General features: G+C 33.1%; 2 protein-coding genes across 2 annotated transcripts; both read left to right on the top strand.

Moving 5' to 3' along the window:
* Nucleotides 1-7743: 7743 nt before the first annotated feature.
* On the top strand, nt 7744-10103 carry LOC147382990 (glutathione transferase GST 23-like). Its single transcript, XM_086428781.1, has 2 exons — nt 7744-8061; nt 9747-10103. The coding sequence occupies exons 1-2, from the start codon at nt 7744-7746 to the stop codon at nt 10101-10103; spliced, it is 675 nt and encodes a 224-aa protein (XP_086284907.1).
* Nucleotides 10104-20242: 10139 nt separating this feature from the next.
* LOC147382989 (glutathione transferase GST 23-like) lies at nt 20243-22209 on the top strand. Its single transcript, XM_086429527.1, has 2 exons — nt 20243-20630; nt 21727-22209. Exons 1-2 carry the CDS (start codon nt 20313-20315, stop codon nt 22081-22083), a joined length of 675 nt encoding a protein of 224 aa, XP_086285653.1. The 5' UTR covers nt 20243-20312; the 3' UTR covers nt 22084-22209.
* Nucleotides 22210-24448: the final 2239 nt, after the last annotated feature.

Below are 24448 nucleotides of genomic sequence, written 5' to 3'. Positions count from 1 at the left end.
TCAAATGCTAAACGAAAGTGGTGATTTTAATATTTGGGTCACTGTGTTAATTGAAGCTAATCCAACCAACATCCCACCTAGTGGGACTCTTTTCATTTCAAATGACAATGGCCTTGTCAATTTTTAATGTCTCTATTTATCTTAGATACATTAATGTCTTAGGAATTTATTAGCCAATGTGTTGATTTTATTTTGACACCATGTCATTGAAAAAAATCAATTGTGGTAATGAATAATTCTATATATTGAACTATTATATGGATTCCAAGTAATGGAGTCCAATCTTTATGAAGATGGAAATCTCAACACGCATGTAATTGAAAGAATATAGAACACTTTCTTTATATGGTGATAATTGTATTCCCATCAGCATGGGATTCACGTGTAATATACTCACCCAAGTCATTCTCTTAGTTTATTTCTGGGCAAATGACTTCATTCTCCAACAAAATGATTTTTGAATCAAAAGTTATACACTTATCCTATACTGGAGCAAATGTTTACAATGAACAATTTATACTAGCATCTCAAGTCATGTTCGATGTTATAGATGATGATAAAATAAAGAATAAAAAAAACATTAGCAAGCAAGGGTCAAACCATAGAGACAATGTTAATTCAAAGTATTTTTACTTTTAATTCAATTCAAGTTTATGTAACCAATTAAAAATAGTTTTCGAGAGAGATTTATTTAAAATAAACTACTAAAATAAATACTTAAAAATATGATAGAGAAGTGTAGATTAATTAGATCTACCTTCACAAGCTTTATTAGTGAATTCTGGTTCTTTATTTGTCTCAATCTACTAAACAAAGCTAATGTTTGTGAATCGAAAAAATCAAATAGTTATAATAAAAACGAGATCAAAAGTATGCAATAAATTAAGTCAAGGTTATTAGATAAATATTAATTGTCCTCTGTAAAGCATGGTTCTTCTTGAACTAATCAAGGAACCATTAAAACTTTGAGAAACATTCAATGTTTAACATAATAATAACTACCTAACATTATCACAATAAAATCATAAAGCTATTACGAGAATAGTAAAAAACACTGACAAATCTTGCTTCGACTTCCTCAACTAACCTAACTGAGATTTAGTCAACAGTTATCGCAAAAATAATAAAGTACAAATAAAATAAAGAAAACATGAAAAAAAAGAATAGAGATGAAAGAAATGTATTCTGTATTGCTTTTCGATTTTGAAACTGGGCAAGCCTTCTTACAACTTTAGTAAAACTAAGAAACAAAAAATAAAACTAATATTATTAATTCTCTAAAATCTAGATTCTTTTAACTCGTGGTCTAGTAGCCTATTTATAGATATCATATTAGGTTTCCTTGTAGAAATTAGGATTTTGGAAACATTCCGTGATTACAAAAAATACTAAAACTTAGTCCATTACGAATGGTGTTCAACCATCAAGCTTCAGTATGAATTTTGAGGCTTATCTTTTTGTGTTGAGCACACGGTCATCGTTGACCACGGCATCGTGGTATAATTTTTTCCAATTGACTTGATTTTTAGTCAACAATATTGTTTTGGATTTTGGTTCACAGTGGTAACTTTAGATTTTTCTGATTCGTCTTGAAACTTTGTAAATATTTTCTATTACATGTAAACTACAATAATTAGTTTTGAAATACATAATTAAATTGAAATCAATGATAAATATGGACTTACTATACATTATTTCTAATGAGGGATTTAATATGTAATTTATCCGTAAAATTCATGTAATAAGGGCTCTAGAAATAACATTCTAGACCCTGATCAAGCCACACAAGTGTTCTACGTCAAGGATTCAATAAATTCAAACTGATATACTACTGTACAATCAAAACTAAGAGACTTATTTGAAATGAGAGAAAATGGAATAATAGAGGATATCGATGAGTATTTACAAAGCTTGCCTTGCAATAATCAGAGTATGGTGGATACTTTGATCACTTTTGATGATAGCGTAACATGAGATAGGTTAGATATGCCAGGAATAACGATTAACGCAAATGAGATTAAGGAGGATGACATTATCGTGTCAAATTTCAATAGTATTGATGAGGATGAGTTGAAATCTAGTGATGCTATTTGAAATTATTCATGTATAATATTGCTTTTAAGTTCAATGTATCATATGATATAAATTTGATTATTAATAATATGAAAACTTACTGGTAAGACTTTGAATTACCCTCCATTATCATTAACTTAATAACATTTCCTATAAGTTTTCAAAATAATTAATCATTTTCTTGATCTTTATTATAGGATGTTGCATCATGATTCACCACCTTCCCAATATAGAGATGAGACAGTATATTTCGGACCTACACAAATAGACAAGACTACCCCTTCTGATCAGGCATTTGATTCAACAACTTGTAATATTGAGTAATTATTTTTAAGATTTTGCACTCATATATGTATATATAAGATAATTGAATGACAATCAATATTTTGTACATGATTTTCTACAGGGTCTACTAAGGCGCATAAAAAACATGTGCATGGCAAAACACGTCTTGAATCACTTTGAAACATTGGCTCATAGGATTTAAAAAAATGTATTTGAAAAAATAACTAAAAGTAGCCTATTGGCAATGGAGCCAAGTTACTTGGGCAATTCTTAGGTACCACGGTACAAAAGCCACGATTCTTATTTTTCATGTATTCGGATTGGAGGAGGCGAGTATCGATTAAAACTAAAGAGAACATTTGGGAAACTATTTAGGAAATCTGAAAAATAAATTAATTAAACTACATTGACTATTTATATTGCTTTTTTAAATGTGATGTAGGGATTTTTTGATATCAATGCTGACTTAAAGGGTTGGGTTCTTGAATTCTTCAATCAGAAATGGAAAGACCACAAATCCTTTTTAAAAAATTACTATTTAGAATTTTTGGACGCACCAGATGTGGTAAAAAAGAACCTCCCACCATTTATGGATCAAGTTGAGTGGGACTAGCTTGTTCAATTTTAGGAAAACAAAGTTGGTAAGGAATGAATAACAACTATAGATACATAGAAATTCATTTAATTAATTGTAGTAAGGTCTGAATATTATTTAACTTTTTATGATTTACTTTGTAGATGCATGAAATGAAAAACAAAACCAATTGTAAGAAACAAAAAATGCATCACACATCTGGCACGAAGAGTTTCACAAGGAAATTCGAGGAGGAGGTAAAATCAAATGACCATTAAACCTATTTAGTCCATGATTGAATTAATTTTTATTGACTTATTATGCTTTACTTGTTAATAAACAGAGAAAAATAATTAAATGGAGCCATTCTGGATGCAAGTATTCATAGTAACCCATACAAAAATGACAATACCTTTATAGATGCAGAGACAACGAAAACTGTTGTATGTATATGTTTCCAACCTATTCTATTAGAAAAACTTATGCATTCAAATTATCTATCTTATGAAAATGTTTTCAAGTTACAAATTTTTTTTTATGTCTTTTCTTTTCTAAATCATGTAAGTATTGATTGTATTTAATTTATTTTAGGATGAGATGAGAAAAAAAGAGGAGTCATAATTGTCAAATGATTCCCAAAACAACACAAGTAGGAATGACATCTTCTCCCAAGTCATGGAAGAAGATGGTCATGATCGTGTTAGGCAGATGGAGATATGAGTGAGACCATTAATGTTTTTTGGACGCCAACGCACCCATCAAGAGTGTATCTCACAGGCCATTGAGGCAAATCATCTAGCTGATGAGGCATGTCGAGAAGTCATTGAAACACAGTGAGAGATGACTGGATTTCAGACAAGCACGTCGATGCAATTCCAAATACTGATATCATTTATGAGTCAACAACTTGGTCGTATCATAAATTTGGCTGAACTACTTTGGGGTACACAGGTAATAACTTATTATTCCACCTTCTTAAATAAAAAATATTTAATTGTATTTTCTTGTACTAATAGTTAAAATTAACCCATTCCAAAACTTCTAACCCATGTAGGACAAAACACGTTTGGTAAAGCGTAGGGTAAAGTGTAGGGTGTTGAACAGTTCCATATATATATATATATATATATATATATATATATATATATATATATATATATATATATTCATGGGCATATGTAAAAACATATGTAAAAAACAATGGTTTTTCAAAATATAGGTTAGAGGTTTTTGATTGAGCTAATTTTTTGCGAGAATGGTCACTATGATGAGAAGATTACCATCACAAAAAATCAGCTCAATTTGAAACTTCTAAATCCATTAAAAGTGATTTACAAATTATTGGCAAAAATTCACAAAAAAATCGACGGTCCACATTTTAAATCACTTTTAATGAGGTTAGAAGTTTCATATTGGGCAGATATATATTTTTTTTTGGATGATCTACCCATCATAGAGATCATCCTCACAAAAAATTAGCTCAATCCAAAACTTCTAACCCATATTTTGAAAATTTATTAATGTTACATTGTTTTTACATATGTTTTTTCAGATGTCCCTTGGTCTGTTCGTGTGTATATATATATATATATATATATATATATATATATAATTTTTTTCTTTGAAAATAAATAAGAAATTAACATTACAGTATTGAGAATGGATATTCAATTTCCCACTATACAATTATAGCCACTTGACCTAAAATAAATAACAGTACGCTAATATAATCATAAATAAATATGCAACCGAAAATAAATTACCTTTGGATATCCGTTCATCACCCTATACATAGCACAATACTGTAAAATGTAGACATCACCCCTCAGATGTGATTATGACATTTTACCATTTCATTCATTTTTCCTTTTTTTTTCAATATTTGTTTTTTTCGATTTTTCTAACATAAAATTCCTTTTTTGATAATTACCAACTCAATATAAATTTTTTTGATTATTAAATCCTTTCTCAAACTTTAAATTTTTTTTTTTTTATCATTTAAATTGAAAAATTATAAAAAAATTAGATCAAAATGGGGTTTGAGCATTGCATATTATTAAATTGACGAAAGTAATCCGGTGAAATGTCTCACCCACGTATAATTTGTTATAAAATACAATTAAACACATCAAACACATATATTTTACATGAATTTGAAATAAACGACGAAAATTCTACATTTGGAAATGAGATCGAAAGATTTAAATGTATTTTCAAAATCTATGATTACTAGTAAAAATAACCCCTACCACTCTTTGTAAATTAGAATTGAAGAACGTGTGCAGGAATTGAAGCGACTAGTGCAAAAATCGAGGTGGATTTGATGTGGAGACTATTGATTTTTGAAATAGATCTGGTGGTTTCGAAGATCTCGACAACAACATTCTTTTTTCCTTTCTGCGATGGAGAACGATTTAGGCTTTAAGTCAGTAAAATCATGGGTTAAAAGGTTGAAACCCCATATATGGTACGACTGATTTTCGATGAAATACGAAGAAAGAAAAAAAAAAAGAAAAAAAAATAGACGGGATTTGTAGAGTTTGACGTAACAGACGTTTTTCCTTTCTTCACCGAGTGTCGACGGAGTCCTGTTTGCGATGTAGATTGAAATTAAAGTTGGTAGAAATCAACGTTTAAAAAAAAAAAACACAACTGTTTTTGGTTGACGGGTTTGGGAGATAATGTATAGTAACGAAATTTAGAAATTTTTTTATATATAAAAATATTAGAACGCACGGGTATTTTTGAACTTTTTTCGTTTTTTATGATAATTCGACTTTCCGAACTCAGAAACTAATAAACGAATACTCTATTTTCTATAATTTTCGTTGCGATTTAATGGTCTAGTCAGATTTTACCAATTCTAATTCTAATAAAAATTCATTTTTTTTAGTTCGATCTGACTTGAAAATTGAGGATTTTGCACATTTTTCGTTTGAACTCAAATTTGAACATGTTTAAAGGTTAAAATATATTTTTTGACTATTTTGAATACAACGATGAAGTCAGGTTTTATTAACAATAAATATAAAAATTCTAAAGTTTTACCTTAAGTCCCACTTTCAGAATTTTCTCTAAGTTCCACTATTTATTTTCCTCAAAATACAAATAAAAATTTGGGGTGTTACACTATCTATTTTAAAACGCAAAAGAACTCGGTACAAGAATGCAGTTATTGACAATACACAATAATTGGCTCGATTAAGACCTAATGTCGGCTCAATGCCTATATGGGTCCCAAAAAGGTGAGTCCTCTGTTGAATAGGTATGGAATAATTTAGGCATGCCATGCTATATTGCGGCAATGGCTCCAAATGAGGGAAAGAGTTGTTAGGTATTCAGTTGATGCAGGTATTGAAAAGCAAATAAAATCGATATTCAATCAACCTTCCTAACAACCCTTAGAGGTAAACTAGAGCTAGAAGACGGCTTTCGTCTCAAAGAGGGCTATATAGATACTTAACATTATATGTCAGATCTTTACTCTATTCCTTATCATGAATTGCCGGTTTGGTAAATAACTACACTTGATGTAAAACAATGCACTTACTAAAGATAAAACACCATATGGAATACGGTCAACCTCATGTAACTACTTAAAGAAAAGAAAAGAGAATCCATTTTTCTCCTCTTCTCTCTTAGGACTACACTATGATACTAACTACACACATATCCATGTTGGAAATCCGCACCGTGGAAGTTAAAACAAATAAGCTTAACATCCATATTTGCATCTCAAAAAAAGAGAAGAGTAGATTTTAAATTAATTTTTTCCTCCATTAAATGACCATAAAGAGAATGGAATGAAGACATATGATTCATTTAGCTGGCACCAAATCTTTTGAATAAGATTGAGATGATGATGATCCATGGAGCTAGAGATTTGTGTGGTGTGCATTTCAAAAATCATTATCACCATGCATGTTGTTAACGATGTTCAGGTGTTTCACTCATATATCTAAAACACAAAGATTATGAATCTAAGCACCATTTCTTTAAATTAAGGCCAGCCAATTTTTTTTAATTTTTTTTGAGATTCTTTTGCCACACCAACTTTTGCTAAGAGCATCTCAATTAAGTATGAAATCACCAAAGAATTAGCACATATCTTAGGGTGATCTTAGTAAAAGTTGGTGTGGGAAGAGAAGTTCTATTTATTTATTCAAGATGGCCTTTGGCATGATATCAATGCTTAGGTCTGTTCTCATGTTTGACTTCGATCTGTGCAGTCATGCTGATCGACTACCTCTTTGATGCTTGAATGATCCTCAAAATATCACAGAAATGGACAATCCTAACCTTTTACTTTAGTCTTGATCTAATGACTCGAAAGATGAACTTTTTGAAAGTAGGAATTTATCTATAAACACCCTACAAATTCACGTTGAGGACTGAATTATTGAGATTTTGAGTAAGGATAAGGACTATCAAGTTTTTATCCTAGAAGATTTTTTTATCAGAAAAAATGAAAGTGAGGGTATTTTAGTAATTTTATTTGTATTTTTTTTACAAAAAACCATAGTAAAAGGGATATGTCATCAGTTTGAAAAAAAAAAGTGGGTATCTCAAATATTTACAAAAACCAAAGGATATTAGCCAAAATAGTATTGAATTCTACACCAACCCACAAATTGAGTAAAAAATATTCATGTTGATTCTTTCCATAAGATTGAAAACAACTCTATATAATACACAATATAAATAATCAAATTGAACTCTTCAAAGAAGATATATGTATATATAATCAAATTGAACTCTTGAAAGAAGATATACCTATTAAGCAAATTAGGTGCTTTAGCAAACAAGGTCTGATGGCAAATCAAGAGGTGAAGTTGTTGGCATTTTGGGTGAGTCCTTCTGTTTTCAGGGTCCAATGGGCTTTGAAACTGAAGGGAGTAGACTATCAATGCATAGAAGAGGATATTTTTGTTAAGAAGAGTGATCTGCTTCTCAAGTCCAATCCAGTCCATAAGAAGGTTCCAGTTCTTATTCACAATGGGAAACCCATCGCGGAATCCACCATTGTTCTTGAATACATCGATGAGACATGGAAGCAAAATCCCATATTGCCCGAAGATCCTTACGAACGAGCCATGGCACGCTTTTGGGCTAAATTTGCTCAAGAGAAGGTGAGTGTTGGTTCCTCTTAGTATTCATTTTTCGACATTAGATTTTGTGCTTTTATTGCCAAGATTTATTGTTTCTTATGAGTCATTTTTCATAAGTCAAGTGGGGTTGTCAATGGATCGGGTCAAGGTTGATTTGGTACTGATCCAATAAGTATCATATCAGATTCTTATTGGATCAGATTTATTATCGGAACTCAATAATAAGATCCAAACCTGATCCATTAACAATTGGATTGGGTCAAACCCGATTTTTATATACAAAATCTAAATAAACCTCGCATATCTTATCGGATCGGTGCATGGTTGATCCAGATCCGATCTAATAAGATAACGGATTGAAGCCTTATTAGAATCCAAAATATTGATCCAAACCCGAAGTTATCGGAACGGATCGGATTTCAGGCTTATCCGATCCATTGACAGCCCTAGAGTCAATTGGCCCCAACCCTATTATAATAGGGTCTTGTTAATGTGTGTCTTATGGCACATGTTGAAGTGCAATAAATACACCTAAGATATTGAATTTTATACCGAAAAACCCTTCAAATAAATCTTTTTTGACCAAAATACCCTCAGATGCTTATTTCCAAGGTGTATTTATTGCACTTTAGGCTCACCGTGACAAGACCCTTATTATTATTATTAGTGATTACAATACATTGTCATAGCGGACAAAATATTTTTTTTCCTATAACACCGAAGCGACTATGAAATTAAAGTAAATAAAAAAGAAGAGGAAGGGAACAATTGCATTGACAATCGACATTAGCCAACCATTGATTTCTTTATCGATAACTCTTTAATTCACTCTCGTAGCCTATCCCTTTAGAGTTTAATAGTTTTTCCCGCTTTAATAAAAAATCCCAAATCAAAGAATTTCTCTATGGAAATGGAAAGGATGTGTTAGCATTAAAAAGTAGAATGGTTGTTGACAACCCTTTAGATGATAGCGTCCAATTTGTACTTGAGATGAGAGTAAAAAGACGCATTTTCTAGGGATTAGTAGAAGTTTCTTAGACATCTATTTTGAACCTTGGTCTTAATCTTTTAGGCATATTTTTAAACATATATATAAATATTAATATAAAAACTATTTACCTCAATATAATCTTAAAGCATATCTATTCATTTTTCCAAACTATTTTATCGAGTTTTCTCGAACCTTTCCTGTATCAAATCCATGGTATGTGGACTGGTGATTTGGGCAACTAAATGATTTCGCCATTTTCTATTATAATCATGCAATTTCAACTCTTCTTTTTTCTTTGTTCTCTTTTTCTTTTTTGACTTTTATTTATTTATTTATTATTATTATGTGTAACTTTGTTTTGCCTCTTACTCCAAAATGAATGGCCTAGATTGAATCAATGAACCATTTATATAGCAAAGACTAGTTATGGAAACTCCAAGAGGGTTGTATGTTTGATACCCAGTATGAGAAATATTTCCTCGGGGTCACCTTCTTCCCTCACTTATCTGGTGGGTGTGATATGCAGGCGTTGCACGTGCCTAAGGGAGGAACCCATATGCCTTGGCTCCGAGCCTAGCTCATCCGGTCCCTCAAGTTGGACATAAGTCTGGACATCCCGTTATAAATAAATAAAAGACTAGTTATTGAAATTATATAAATATTTTGATTTTTTTGGTAAAAGTTATTGATATAATCTTGGTTAATTTTGTGACAGTTGTTGGATCCTGCATACACTGCTATGTACTCAAAAGGGGAAAAACGAGACAAGGCTTTAAATTTAACCATGGAGTCTCTTGCAATTCTTGATGGAGAGATCAAAGGGAAGAAGTTCTTTGGAGGAGAAACAATAGGGTATTTGGACATTGTGTTAGGTTGGGTTCCTCATTGGTTGGAAGTGTGGGAGGAAGTTGGTTGCTTCAAGGCTTTGGACCCAACCAAATTTCCCAACTTAAACTCTTGGATGAACAATTTTCTCGACTTTCCCATAATCAAAGAGTGTCTACCACCACGTGATAAGATGATAATTTATTTTCATGGTCGTAAAGAAATTCTAGCTAGTCACTTTGAGTAGTGAATTAGAACATTTGTCTGGCATTAAGAGTATTAAAATAATATGCATGAGATGCACTATACCATCCTTCTTATACTTCAGCTTTAATAATATAGAGTTTCCATGATCTCTCTTTTTCGGGTTGATTAGACAAATCATATATATGCCTTTCTTCCCCCCTAGCCAAAGCATGAATGAACTCATATGTTCACACTCAATCCCGGCTCAAATCTTCATAATTTGTTTGTGGCAATTAAAACCATGATCTCATGCGGGAGGGATGGAGAGGACAAATTTTTATGTACTTTTCAAAAAACTAAATTTGAGAGATTGGTTCGAGTTCATAAGCCGTCTTTTTTCAAAACCTTGGATCAAGTCCAATTTTATTTATTTATTTATTATTTTGGATGGGGAGGGGGGGAGTTTTTCCATGAAAGCTGGAGGACTGTTAGCTTTTTTGCTGCAAAAGAAAGTGACGAAAGCAGAAGCTAGCCTAATAAACATGGCTAAAAGTGACTCACAACTCAAAAAACAGCTGAAAAGAGCTGTAACAAACAATCCCTAAGTTAGCATGGAAAGTGTTTCTTTTTTAAAAACTAACCAAAATAAGATAATGGGTTATAATTTTCTTGGTTTTTGATTAAAATAATCCTCATTATATTTAGTTTAAATGTAAAGTTGGGATTAGAACCATTTCTACACCACTTTGCCTCATCATAAAGAAAAAATCTCCTACATTTTGCACATGCCTCATTGAATTCAATCTTCTCAATAGACATCAACTTCAAGTTAAGGGCCTTGATTTTTCTTTCCAAAGTCAGTCATCTTTAAGTTTTTCAATCCCTATTGTATAATTTTTTTATCTATACAATTTGATTTTCAATCTCGTTTTCAAGTTAACACTAACCCCTTTAAAGAAAACTTTAGATTTTTTCACATAAAACCATTTAACCTAAAATTTTACATTATTTTCTACCCAAAATCATTCATGTTTAAGCTCTTAAATTTTAGGATAAATTAATTTCAATATGTCCGAACTTATTTTCAGTCTATTGTTTTCTATAGTTCCTTAACAATTATGCAAAATCCTAGATTTTTCTACTCAAAATTTTATCATTTTATATTTCACAAATAATTATTTAGACTTGGGGTTTGAATGTAGAAGTAAAAGGTAGAATCTTGAGGTTTAAGATGAAGGTTCAAAAAATTATTGAAAGAAATAGGTGATAACTAGTTTTGAGAAGAAAAATCAAAGGTTTATGGTTAGATGTCGAAGACGAGTACATTTGGGTCATATTTTCTATTAATCTATTAAACAAGATCAAGTAAGATATCTAGTTCCTATAGAATAGGAGCAGTGTCTAAATTCCATGTTTGGTTGGTTTTGAAACACGTTAGGCTTCGCTAATCAAGCCGTTTTCTATAAGGTATGTAATCCAATGTATTCAATCTCCAATAAAAACGTGCCATGTAGACACTATATATTGCTATAGAAACATGATATCACTTTGGATTGCGACTCTTAATATATTAAGAAGTGATTGAGGTCGCTCATTTCATGTCCAACATGAGCAGACGCAAAAAGTTGAGCTGGAAAATGAACAAACAAGATGAGGAGCAAGAAGAAAAAAAAAGAGTGAAACTCCTTGTTTAGTCAATGAAATAAATCCATACAAATGTCATTACATACCCGAAACTCAAGGTCCTGGGTCCATAAGGAGAGTTCGTTAAAAAATGATACTAAAATTGAGTACTCGACTATCTGTTTTTACAACGCAAAGGAACTCAGTATAAGAAGGCGGGAAATTTTTGAGATAGTTCGATTCAATCTGTGGATTGATACAAGAACAATCTGCAAATTTCTGTGCGTAAATCGTGTTTTTCTTTATTAAAATGGGTGAATCGTCTAGTGAGTTTTCTTGGAGAAACCTCTTTAGAGGAGGCGATACCTCCTTGGATAGATCCCTTGAACCAAAACCAGATTTAAAGGGGAAAAGGGTGATCTCAATCCCAGAGGAGGAAGTCCAAAGAGAGATTCTTCGATGGGAGAACACTTTCGTTGGTTATGTGTTGAGGAAGAGACCTTATTTTCTGAGTTTAAAGGCTGCGATCAATAAACTTTGGAAAATTAAAGGCTCGGTGAAGATTATCTCGATGGACGATGGATTCTTTCTTTTCAAGTTCAGATTATCAGAAGACTATGCGAATATTCTAAATTCAGCAATTTGGACTATAGGAGGGTGTCCATTGATCCTTAGGAGATGGCAATCCGGATTGTCTATGACAAAAGAGATGCTCAATTCTAGCCCAGTTTGGATATGATTGCCTAAACTCCCTTTGCAATTTTGGGGTCCTGATAGTTTGGCATCTATTGGAAGTACTTTCGGAATACCTTTGTATATGGATGAACCAACAGCAAATAGATCTCGACTATCTTATGCTAGGATATGTGTAGAGATTGAACCGGACTACTATTTTCCAGAATCAATTGTTCTTAATAGAGAGGCAGGAGCAGAGGTGATACCGCCAATTCAGTATGAATGGAAGCCCAAGTGTTGTGCTGAGTGTAGATCGTTTGATCACTCAAATGAACGCTGTCCGAAAATCAAACAGAAACAACATCCAAATAATCAGCCTAAAGAGATTTTGGATTGGCGTGTTAAAGCTCCTATTCAATCAACAATACACGTTGAGAACATGGAACTTGCTGTAATTCCTGATAGTGTTAATGGCAGGGAAGATGACAAGGACGAGAAGATAGAAAGTGAGTCAGGAAAGGAATGTAATATTGAGGAAGGTGGTATTGCCGTTTGTGATGGTCCTGCTATAGAAACTTCTCCTTCGATGCAGATCCATTTAGATGAAGTTTCTAATTCAAATTATTCAGGTAGAAATAAGGAAAGTTCTCTTACCAGGACGTTGGAATATCCTTCTCCAGCTGTTGTGCTTCAAAAGGAAAGTTCAGCTATAGGGGAGATATCCACTAGTGCAGATCTTTCATGGTCTGAGGAGGGTACAGATCGTGTAAGCCAGAAGATTAAGAATCAATTCTCAGTTCTAGCAGATAGCTCTGATGGAAATCATGATTCAGACTTGGACTACTATGAATCAAATTTCACAGAGAGGAGCTCCAATGCGGATTTTGCTAGGAAACCTAATCAAGATAACAATAAGAAAAAGAAAAAGCAGAAAGGATCGAATGGGAAGTCGAAAAAGGTTAATAAGAAGACTAAATCGAAGCAGATTTCAACAATCATGACACGTTCAAAGGGTGTGCCTACTGTGGATGGCACGAATTCTGAGAAGTGTTTATGAATGCTGGATGTTGGAACATCAGGGGTATGAATCACATCAGCAAGAGAAGAGCAGTGAAAGACCTTCTGTGTTCAGAAAATCTTGATTTGTTAGTCTTAAATGAGACTAAAGTGGAGCAATTTAGATCAGTGGGATTTCGTTGAAGCATTCAAAAGAGATGGAGTTATATAGACAATTATGAATCAGATAATTCAGGGAGAATTTGGGTTGGTTGGAACCCAATTAAAATTAGAGTGGATAAAATATTAGAGACGGATCAATTTATTCATTGTAAGGTGTATCGCCTTAACGATAATGCAATTTTTTTTGCTTACTTGTATTTATGCAGCAAATTTTCGCTCGGAGAGGGTAGAACTTTGGAGATCATTGACAGAATTGGCAGCCAGCATTGAGATTCCGTGGGTGGTCATGGGTGATTTTAATACGGTCTGATTCAGAAACAAAAAGGTAGGAGGAAATCTGGCTCCTCGAAGGAATTTGGAGGAGTTTAATGATTGTATTAATACTTGTGGGTTACAAGACATGAATACGACATATATTTGTCTATCTTGGAGCAATAAGGCGACGGATGCTAGGCGTATAATGAGTAGACTGGATAGAGCTTTAGTAAATGTTTATTGGGTTAAAAAATGGCCTAATGTGCGTTTGAATTATTTGCATCTAGGCATTTCCGATCATGCTCCTATTAAATTCAGTTTGGTAGATCAAATTAGAATGAGTTGGAGTAGCTTTAAATTTTTTACGTCTTGGATTGGTCAAAATGGGTTTCGAGATATTGTGATAGAGGTGTGGGAAACATGTATTGATGGGAATCCTTCTTTTGTTTTAGCTTCCAAGCTTCGAAGGGTTAAGATGGCCATTAAAAGCTGGAATAGTTTGAAGTATGGGAATGTTACAAGTAGGAAAGTAGTGGCTGAAACAAAGCTTAAAAATATTCAGCAACAAATTCAAATTCATCCTCTTAATTCTGAGCTGGCTAATCAAGAGAGGACAACGATTAATGAGCTGATTAAAGAGATTACAGCAGAGGAGCTCATGTTTAGGCAAAAATCTCGGGTCCAGTGGTTGAAAGAAGGGGATACGAACACCAAGTTTTTCTATGCTTCGATGGCTTCTAATGTTGCTAGAAATGGGATTTACGAGATTCTTGATAACTCGGGGGATCCTATCAGAGGTGAAGAGAATATTGGGGACTTTGCAATTAATTACTTCCAAGAGGTATTCTCGTCTTCTTCTAATACTCCTTGTCCTTATATTCCTTTTAAAAATAGACTATCTTTGGACCAATCTAATAGCTTGTCTAGACCAGTGACTAGAGAGGAAATTCGTTCTGTTGTCTTCCAATCCCCTCTTAATAAGGCCCCTAGACCTGATGGGTTTTGTGCGGAATTCTTTATTTCTTTTTGAGATATTGTGGAAGAGGATTTTGTTCGAGCTATTTTAAACTTCTTTTCTCGTGGGAAATTACTTAAGGAATTGAATTCTACTCTTTTAGTTCTTATTCCTAAAGTTAAAGAGGCGAATCGGTTGGATAGATTCAGACCTATCTCTCTTTGTAATTTTGTTTACAAAGTGATTACGAAAATTTTGGCTAATTGTTTTTCTCAGATTTTACCTTCTATCATTAGCCTAAACCAATCAGCGTTCATTAAAGGGAGAAATATTTCGGATAACATTTTGTTAGCCCATGAACTTTTTCGAAATTCCCATCTTAACTCGAGTTCTCTGATCGATTGTAAAACTTGATATATAAATACAGAGATTAAGAGATGTAAAATAAGACTTTGGGCAAGTCGAATTCGTTCCACAGGGACAGTTTGGATTCAAATGTTCAATCGGTTAAAATAAAAAACAGAGTTAGAAACAGATTGGTTTTAAAACAGAATTGATTTGTTGTACAAATGAAATAAAAATTAACTTGCAATTAAAATTTAAAACAGAAAATAGAGAGTGAAAATCTGAGAGAGAAGACTTAGAGAAGTTAATCAAACCTTAGCAAATCATCCATAATATAGATTAGTTCTAAGAGATAACTTAATCCATAGAGCAAGTCATTGCTCATGGATCGGAAGGTAGAACAATTGAATCATTGAAAGTAATCAAAAGCTATCCATGAAAATACTAATATGATTTAGATTGCTTAACTTCTCTTCTGATTTTTCACAGAGCATAGTCATTCTTGAACTTATCTAAGTAATGGCTATCTAAGTTGGATCAGAACTATAAGTTAGATTATCTTAATCAGAAGAGAATTTTCAAAATAATAAACATGTAAATAAAATAAGAATCTAAAACTATATTAGAGGGATGAATTTGCTCTGGCTTTCTTAACTTCTCTAATGAGAATTTAGCCAATCATCGCAAGAATTAAAATTGCAGAAATTAATAAAAGAACAAAGAACATGGGTGAAGAAGATGATGATCAATCTGAAATTCTTCTTTTATAGCTCTCCAAAGAATTATAAAAACAATGAATGGATCACTCTTGATGTTATCACTACACTCAAGAGCTTTCTCAAAAGAAAATTACAGAGAAATCTAAAGCAAGAAAAACCAAAAATTACAGAAGAAGAGAGCCCTTTTATCTGAAATCAACCTTCCAATTTATAACAATCATATTCGGGTAATCAGGTTGATTTGGCGAATGATTTGATTCAAACGACCCATTCAATTACAACCACCGAAGCAATTGGAAGCTTTTGTGAAAATCTCGAGGCCAAATTCCTCGAAATCACCGCGGAGCACCAAGGCCTAACCACTGGACGGTGTCGTGGCGCCCAAATTCCTCGAGATTTTGCCGAATGCTTCCTTTTGCCCGCATGTTGTAACAGTAATTGTTACACCTTTTGTTGATTTCCGAATGTACCCTTTTCACCTGAAATTGGTAACACATTATTGTTAGCCACATTAATTTAGAATTTAATATAATTTATTATTATTTTTAAGAAACTTGTATTCAAACTTTGATAATCTTGATAAGATTAATATCCCAAAATTGAATAATTGAGAACTTATCATTCTCCTTTTTTTTTTTCTGTCAAAGTAGATTTGAAGAAAGCTTATGATAAGGTCAAATGGGATTTCGTTTTTAATATTCTCAATCAATTGAGGTGTGACCAGACTTGGATTTCTTGGATTAGGGAATGTATTACTACTCCTAGATTTTCTACTGTTCTTAATGGATCCTCGTATGGCTATTTTCCTAGTAAATGTGGGTTAAGACAAGGAGATCCTATTTCGCTTTATATTTTTACAATTGTCATGGAAGCCTTCTCGTGCATTCTTGAAAATAGAATTGAGAATAATCTTATTTCTGTCCCTACCAATAATAATCTTCCACAAATATCTCATCTATTGTTTGCATATGATATTGTTTTATTTTTTAAAGATAGTGTTTAATCTGCAATCAACATCAAAAATCTACTTGATGATTTTTTCAATATTTCTGGTCTCCAAACTAATGTTGAAAAGAGTAATTTATTTTTTAGTCAATCGTGTTTAAACAAAGATCTTATCATTCAAACATTGTCATTCAGAGAAAGTAACCTCCCAATTCGGTATTTAGGTCTCCCCTCGTTTTCTACTCGTCTGACGATATTGATGTGCTACCCTTTGATTGAGAAAATTCAAAAATGAATTGAGGGATGGAAATCTAGATTTTTATCCTTTGCTGGTAGACTTGAGCTTATCAAATCGATTCTCTCTTCTTTTCAAATATACTGGTCGTCTTGTTTCTCTCTTCCTAAAGGGGTCATTATTAAGATTGAATCCTTGTTGAAAAATTTCCTTTGGAGTGGGACTATGTCTAGTAAATCCTTTCATGTTGTTAGTTGGTCCAATGTTTGTCGACCTTTTAAAGAAGGGGGTCTTGGATTAAAAAGAATTAAAGATTGGAATACCATTGGTCTTATGAAGCTATTCTGGAAAATAGTTAATAACAAGAGTCTTTAGAGTGCATGGATGAGAAGCAAATATGTTGCTAAGGGTACTATTTGGAGATGTAATCCTCCAAACAATGCATCTTGGGCTTGGAGAGGCATTATGAAAGTTCGTGATCTCACTAAGAATCACATTCGGTTCTTAGTGGATGATGGTTCGACGGTGTCATTTTGGAATGACACTTGATTGGCAGGGGGGCGTTAGTGGAACAATTTGGTAGAAGGGCTGTTCATCGGATGAATAGCAATCTATATGCAATGATCGTTGATTTTGCTGGAAGTGAGGGTTGGGAAGGTCTAATGAGAGATGGCTTAAGAATGATGGAAATCGCAAATTTAGTTGAAGCGCATCATCCTCCGTGGCCGAATGAAAAAGATAAAATTGTATGGACAACGAATATGAATGGGGAGTTTACGTTTAAATCAGCATGGAATGTGATCAGAAATCAGGATACAGAGGTTATGTGGTACAAAACTATTTGGAATAAGATAAGAATACCACGTCATTCTTTCATAGCTTGGCTTGCGATGAATCGTAGGCTGCTTACTATTGAAAACTTAAGGAAGAGAGGGTTAATGCTCTCTTCTAGATGTGTGCTATGCCGGAATGATGGGGAGGAGAATGAACACTTGTTTTTTTAAGTGTAGATATAACAGGGACTATTGGAAGAATGTATTGAACAGGGCCGAGATTGAGAAAGATTCAGTCGGTACTTTAGAAGAGGAAATTGAGTATATTGCTAATCAACCCGTTTCAATTATTCTTAATCTGATGCTATGTGCTACGGTGTACCATATATGGCGTGAACGGAATCGACGTATCTTTAATGAAACAGAGATGAGTGGGCAGCAACTAAGTCAGATGATCATGGCGGATGTTTGCGGTAGAGTGAACGGCTTGAAGATAACAAATAATGAAATACTAAATCTGATTCAGGTTTGGGGCTGCAATGGAACTCTGAAAAATAAGGATAGCTATGTTGTTCGTTGGCTTGTTCCTTCAATGGGGATTATCAAGTTGAATACTAATGGGTCTTTATCAGAAATAGGGGTTGGAATTAGATTTATTGCAAGAAATAATAATGGAGAATTGGTCATGGCTGGTATGGGGAGATCGAATCATATAGAAATTGTAGCGATTGAAATTGAAGCGATTCTCCAAGGTATTCAACATCTTAAAATGAAAGGAGTTTCGGATATAGTTGTGTCTTTAGATTCGTTAGTGACTGTTAAATGTATTAAAGATGAGTGGACTACGCCTTGAAAGTTAACTAGCCTTGTTAGAGACATTAGAAGGGAGATGCGGGGATTTAATTATGCTATAGTAGAGTTTAGTTGGTGTGAATCAAATAAAGCAGCTGATTGGCTTGCTAGTAGAGGAGCCCGTAATACGAAAATTTGTTTTTTTGATTCTTTTAATGTTCCCATGGATTTGTATCACATCCTCATGGAGGATCTCAATGTCTGTATTTTTCGGCGTTAGTAGCGTTTAATATATAAGGGTGGGGCCCTTTATAGCCTCAGCTTACCGATAAAAAAAAAAAAAAAAAATAGTTGGCTTGATTAAGGCCTAATGTCACCTTAATACCTATATGGGTCCCAAGAAGTGGAGTTCTCTACTGAATGGATGTGGAATAATTCAGGCATGCCATGTTATACTGTGACAATGGCTCCAAATGGGGGAAAGAGTTGTTAGGCATTTAGTTGATGTGGGTATTGCAAAGCATTTAGAATCAACCCTTCTAACAACCCCCGAAGGTAAACAAGAGCTAGAAGACAGCTTTCGTCCCGAAGAGGGCCATATAGATATTTAACATTACATGACTCTAAAGAGAATGGAACGAAGAAATATGATTCATTTAGCCGGCACCAAATCTTTTGAATAAGATTCAGATGATCATGATCCATGGTGTATATTTCAAAAATCATTATCACCATGCACGTTGTTAACGATGTTTAGGTGTTTCACTAATTTATCGAAAACACAAAGATTATGAATCTAAACACCATTTCTTTAAATTAAGGCCAGCCATTTTTTATTTTTACCTTTTGAGATTCTTTTGCCACATCAAATTTTGCTAAGAGCATCTTAATTAGTATGAAATCACCAATGAATTAGCACATATCTTGGGATGATCTTAGTAAAAGTTGGTGTGGCAATAGAAGTTCTATTTATTTATTCAAGATGGCGTTTGGCATGATATCATGCTTAGGTCTGTTCTCACGTTTGATAGGTCTGACAATGAAACCCAACATGAAAGAGTCTCAAATTTAAGGCGTGTTCTTGGTCTCTTCCATAACATGACCACACACGTGAGTGTTACCACTACCATCATCAGCTACTTTGACTTCGATCTGTGCAGTCATGCTCACCTCTTTGATGCTCGAATGATCCTCAAAATATCACAGTAAAGGACAATCCTACGCTTTGACTTTAGTCCTGGCCTAATGATTTGAAAAGATGAACCTTTTTCAAAGTAGGAATTTATCTATAAACACCCCTACAAATTCATGTTGAGGACTGAATTATTGAGATTTTGAGTGAGGTTAAGGACTATCAAGTTTTTATCCTAGAAGATTTTGTCAAATAAACCTAGGATTGATTCAAAAATCAGAAAAAATGAAAATGATGGTATTATAGTAATTTTATTAGGTTTTTCTAAATAAAAGACCATGGTAAGAGGGGTATGTCATCAGTTTGAAAAAGACAAAAAAAAAAGTTATCTCAAATATTTACAAAAAAAATCCAAAGGATATCTCAAATTAGCCAAAATAGTATTGAATATTCTGCACCACCCAAATTATAAAAGTCAAGAAAAAGGGCAAAACCACAAATTTAGTCAAAACTATTGACCCATGTTTTCCATAAGACTGAAAACAACTCTATATAATATACAATAGAAATAATCAAATTGAACTCTTCAAAGAAGATATATACAAGAAGAAGCTAACTAGGTGATTTAGCAAACAAGGTCAGATGGCAAATCAAGAGATTAAGTTGTTGGGATTTTGGGTGAGCCCTACTGTTTTCAAGGTCCAATGGGCTCTGAAACTGAAGGGAGTAGACTATCAATACATAGAAGAGGATCTTTGGGTTAAGAAGAGTGATCTGCTTCTCAAGTCCAATCCAGTCCATAAGAAGGTTCCAGTTCTTATTCACAATGGAAAATCCATCGTGGAATCCACCATTGTTCTTGAATACATCGATGAGACGTGGAAGCAAAATCCCATATTGCCCAAAGATCCTTACGAACGAGCCATGGCACGCTTTTGGACTAAATTTGCTGAAGAGAAGGTGAGTGAGTGTTGGTTCCTCTTATTATTAATTTTTTGACATTGATTTTTTTGCTTTTACGACCAAGATTTATTGTTTCTTATGAGTTATTTTTAATGAGTCAAGTAGGGTTGTCAATGCATCGGATCAAGGTTGATTTGGTACCGATCCAATAAGTATCATATTGAACCCTTATCGGATTGGGTTAATTATTGGAACTCAATAACAAGATTCAGACCCGATCCATTAATAATCCGATCGGGCCAAACCTGGTTTTATATACAAAATCTTAATAAGCCTCGCACATCTTAATATAATTTATATACATTCTAAAATATTATAGAATCATGTCCTTATCGGATTGGGGCATGATTGATTCAGATCCGATCCAACAAGATATCGGATCGAAGTCTTATCGAAATCCAAAACATCGATTCAAACCTGAAGTTATCAGAATGCATCAGATTTCAGGCTTATCCGATCCATTGACAGCCCTATAGTCAAGTGGCCCTATTATAATAAGGTATTGTTAATGTGTGTCTTAGGGGCACACATTAAAGTGCAATAAATACACCTAAGAAATTGAATTTTCACCATTTTCTATTATAATCATGCAATTTCAGCTATTCTTTTCCTTTTTTTCTTTTTTCTTCTTTCGTTTTACTTTCATTTATCATTATTATTATTATTATTTATAACTCTGTTTTGCCTCTCACTCCAAAATGAATGGTCTAGATTGAATCAATGAACCATTTATGTAGCAAAGACTAGTTATTGAAACTCCGAGAGGCTTCTATGTTCGATACCCAGTATAAGCAATATTTCCTCGAGATCACCCGCTTCCCTAACTTACCTGGTGCGTGTAATGTGCGAGCGTTGCACATGCTTGGGGGAGGGACCCATATGCCTTGGCTCAGACCCTAGCTCATCCGGCCCCCCTAGCTGGACATAAGTCTAGACATGCCATTATAAATAAATATATGTAAAAAAAATAAATAATAAAAAAAAAAAAAATAAAAAAAATAAAAAAAAAAAGACTAGTTATTGAAATTATATAAATATTTTAATTTTTTTTTGATAAAAGTTATTGATATAATCTTGGTTAATTTTGTGACAGTTATTGGATCCTGCATACACTGCTATGTGCTCAAAAGGGGAAAAACAAGACAAGGCTATAAATTTAACCATGGAGTCTCTTGCAATTCTTGATGGAGAGATCAAAGGGAAGAAGTTCTTTGGAGGAGAAACAATTGGGTATTTGGACATTGTGTTAGGTTGGGTTCCTCATTGGTTGGAAGTGTGGGAGGAAGTTGGCTGCTTCAAGGCTTTGGATCCAATCAAATTTCCCAACTTAAACTCTTGGATGAAGAATTTTCTCAACTTTCCCATAATCAAAGAGTGTCTACCGTCGCGTGATAAGATGGTAATTTACTTTCTCGGTCGTAAAGAAATTCTAGCTAGTTACTTTGAGTAGTGAATTAGAACATTTGTCTGGCATTAAGAGTATTAGAATAATGTGCATGAGATGCAATATATCATCAATATTTATACTTCAGCTTTAATAATATATAGTTTCCATGATCTCTCTCTTTTTCGGGTTGACTAGACAAGTAATATATATGCCTTTATTCCTCTATGTCCAAAGCATGAATTGTTAAAATAAATGTTAATAAATGATGATTAATATTTATTTAAAATTGATTCAAATAAAATTAATTTGGTTTATTTTAAAAATGATATTTTTGAAAGTTACTTTATGGTTGGTTTACTTTTTGTTAAAAGAAAAGTAAGTAATTTTTAAAAAAGAGCATTTCTATTGGTTGATAACTTTTCACATGGATTGGAATTTGTAAAAGTTCTTTTGGCTCCTTTTTTCAAATTTTTATAAATCCCACATTGCTTTTTAAAATGTTTTGGAAGGATTTTTAAACCTATATATAAGAACCTATTCTCAACTCTTTCTTCATTCCAAAGACTCTCTCCTTGAGAGCTCCTAATGGCTTCAAGCTATATGGAAATTTAGTAATTCTTTTTTATTTTATTTATATATATATATAGATATAAAATAAGAAAGAAAGAAAAGAAAAAGAGAGAGAGAGAGAGAGAAAAATTAAATATTTAATAGGGCCGTCCAATTTTGGATAGGCACCAAGGCCGAACCGAAAGGTGTCGAAGGGGCTTAAGGGTGCTTAACGGATTCCTTGATCCGAATAGGTGCCTAGTGGTTCCAATGGGTTTCATACCTATTGAGATTCAAAAATCATTTACGAATGGGTGTGATTTTTAAATTGATATATATTTATGGAGATTAATTCTGTTAAAATATATAACTAATTTTTTTTTTTACAAAAAGAGGCATTCGTGTATCCGAGATTCTGAGTGACAGATTTTCTCAAAATAGTGCAAATTTTGAGGAAATATACAGTTGTGTTAGAACTGGGCTCTGTTGTATCCTGAAGACAAGTTCGCCAGCAACCCATCTGCATCTTCGTGTTTAATCGGAGTGGGGGCGTCTGTTGTCTATAAGACAACGTAGATTACTACGTGCCTCAGAGCAATACAATTTAAGTTCAAGTTCTATTTTTTCTAACATGAATGATCTCATATGTTCGCACTCAATCTCGGCCCGTATGTTCATAATTTGTTTGTGGCATTTAAAAACATGATCTCATGCGGGAGGGATGCAGAGGACAAAATTTTATGTATTTTAAAATAAACTAAAAAAGATATATTTTCATTGTTAAATTTTAATTTTAAATTTGGCAGATTGGTTCAAGTTCTGTAGCCGTCCTCTTTCAGAGTCTTGGATCAAGCCTATTTTTTTTTTTTTTGATGGTGGGTGGGGGTAGGAGTTTTTACATGAAATCTAGAGGGCTGTTGGCTTTTTTGTTTCTAAAGAAAGTGACAAAAGCGGAAGCTAACCTAACAAACATGGCTAAAAGCGGTTCACAGCTCAAAAAACAGGCGAAAAAAGTCGTAACAAACAATCTCTAAGTTAGCATGGAAAGTGTTTCTCTTTTAAAAACTAACCAAAATAAGATGATGGGTTACAATTTTCTTGATTTTTGATTAAAATGACTCTCATTATATTAAGTTTAAATGTAAAGTTGAGACTATAACCACTTCTACACCATTTTGTCTCATTATAAATAAAAAATCTCCTACATGCCTCATTGAACTCAATCTTCTTTATAGACTAATAGAAAAATACGTAAATACCCTTATCTGCAAAGTATGCAGGTTGGAGGACACAATTAAAAATTCATTTTTTTTAGTTCGGTCCGACTTGAAAATTGAGGATTTTGTACATTTTTCATTTGAATTCAAATTTGAGCATGCTTAAAGGTTAAATTTTTTTTTTTGGCTATTTTGAATACAACGGTGAAGTCAGGTTTTATTAACAATAAATAGAAAAATCCTAAAATTTTACCTTAAGTCCTACTTTCAGAATTTTCTCAAAGTTTTACTATTTATTTTCCTCAAAATTCAAATAAAAATTCGGTGTATTACACTATCTATTTTAAAACGCAAAAGAACTCGGTATAAGAATGCAGTTATTGACAATACACAATAATTGGCTCAATTAAGACCTAATGTTGGCTCAATACCTATATGGGTCCCAAAAGGGGAGTTTTCTACTGAATAGATATGGAATAATTTAGGCATGCCATACTATATTGTGACAATGGCTCCAAATGAGGGTAAGAGTTGTTAGGTATTCCGTTGATGCAGGTATTGAAAAATAGATAAAATCGATATTCTATCAACCTTCCTAACAATCTTCGGAGGTAAACTAGAGTTAGAAGACGGCTTTCGTCTCAAAGAGGGCTATATAGATA

Source organism: Akebia trifoliata, chromosome 16, assembly GCF_017979445.1.
Source record: "Akebia trifoliata isolate Shusen 1 chromosome 16, ASM1797944v1, whole genome shotgun sequence".
Taxonomy (NCBI): domain Eukaryota; kingdom Viridiplantae; phylum Streptophyta; class Magnoliopsida; order Ranunculales; family Lardizabalaceae; genus Akebia; species Akebia trifoliata.
The sequence above is the reverse complement of the archived record's forward strand: the minus strand, read 5'-3'. Positions and strand labels throughout refer to the sequence as shown.

Bases quoted from the DNA above. Each gene is read 5' to 3' on its own strand.
- LOC147382990 (XM_086428781.1), top strand. From the start codon at position 7,744: ATGGCAAATCAAGAGGTGAAGTTGTTGGCATTTTGGGTGAGTCCTTCT. The intron at 8,062-9,746 runs GTGAGTGTTGGT...ATTTTGTGACAG, and splicing joins CTAAATTTGCTCAAGAGAAG to TTGTTGGATCCTGCATACAC.
- LOC147382989 (XM_086429527.1), top strand. From the start codon at position 20,313: ATGGCAAATCAAGAGATTAAGTTGTTGGGATTTTGGGTGAGCCCTACT. The intron at 20,631-21,726 runs GTGAGTGAGTGT...ATTTTGTGACAG, and splicing joins CTAAATTTGCTGAAGAGAAG to TTATTGGATCCTGCATACAC.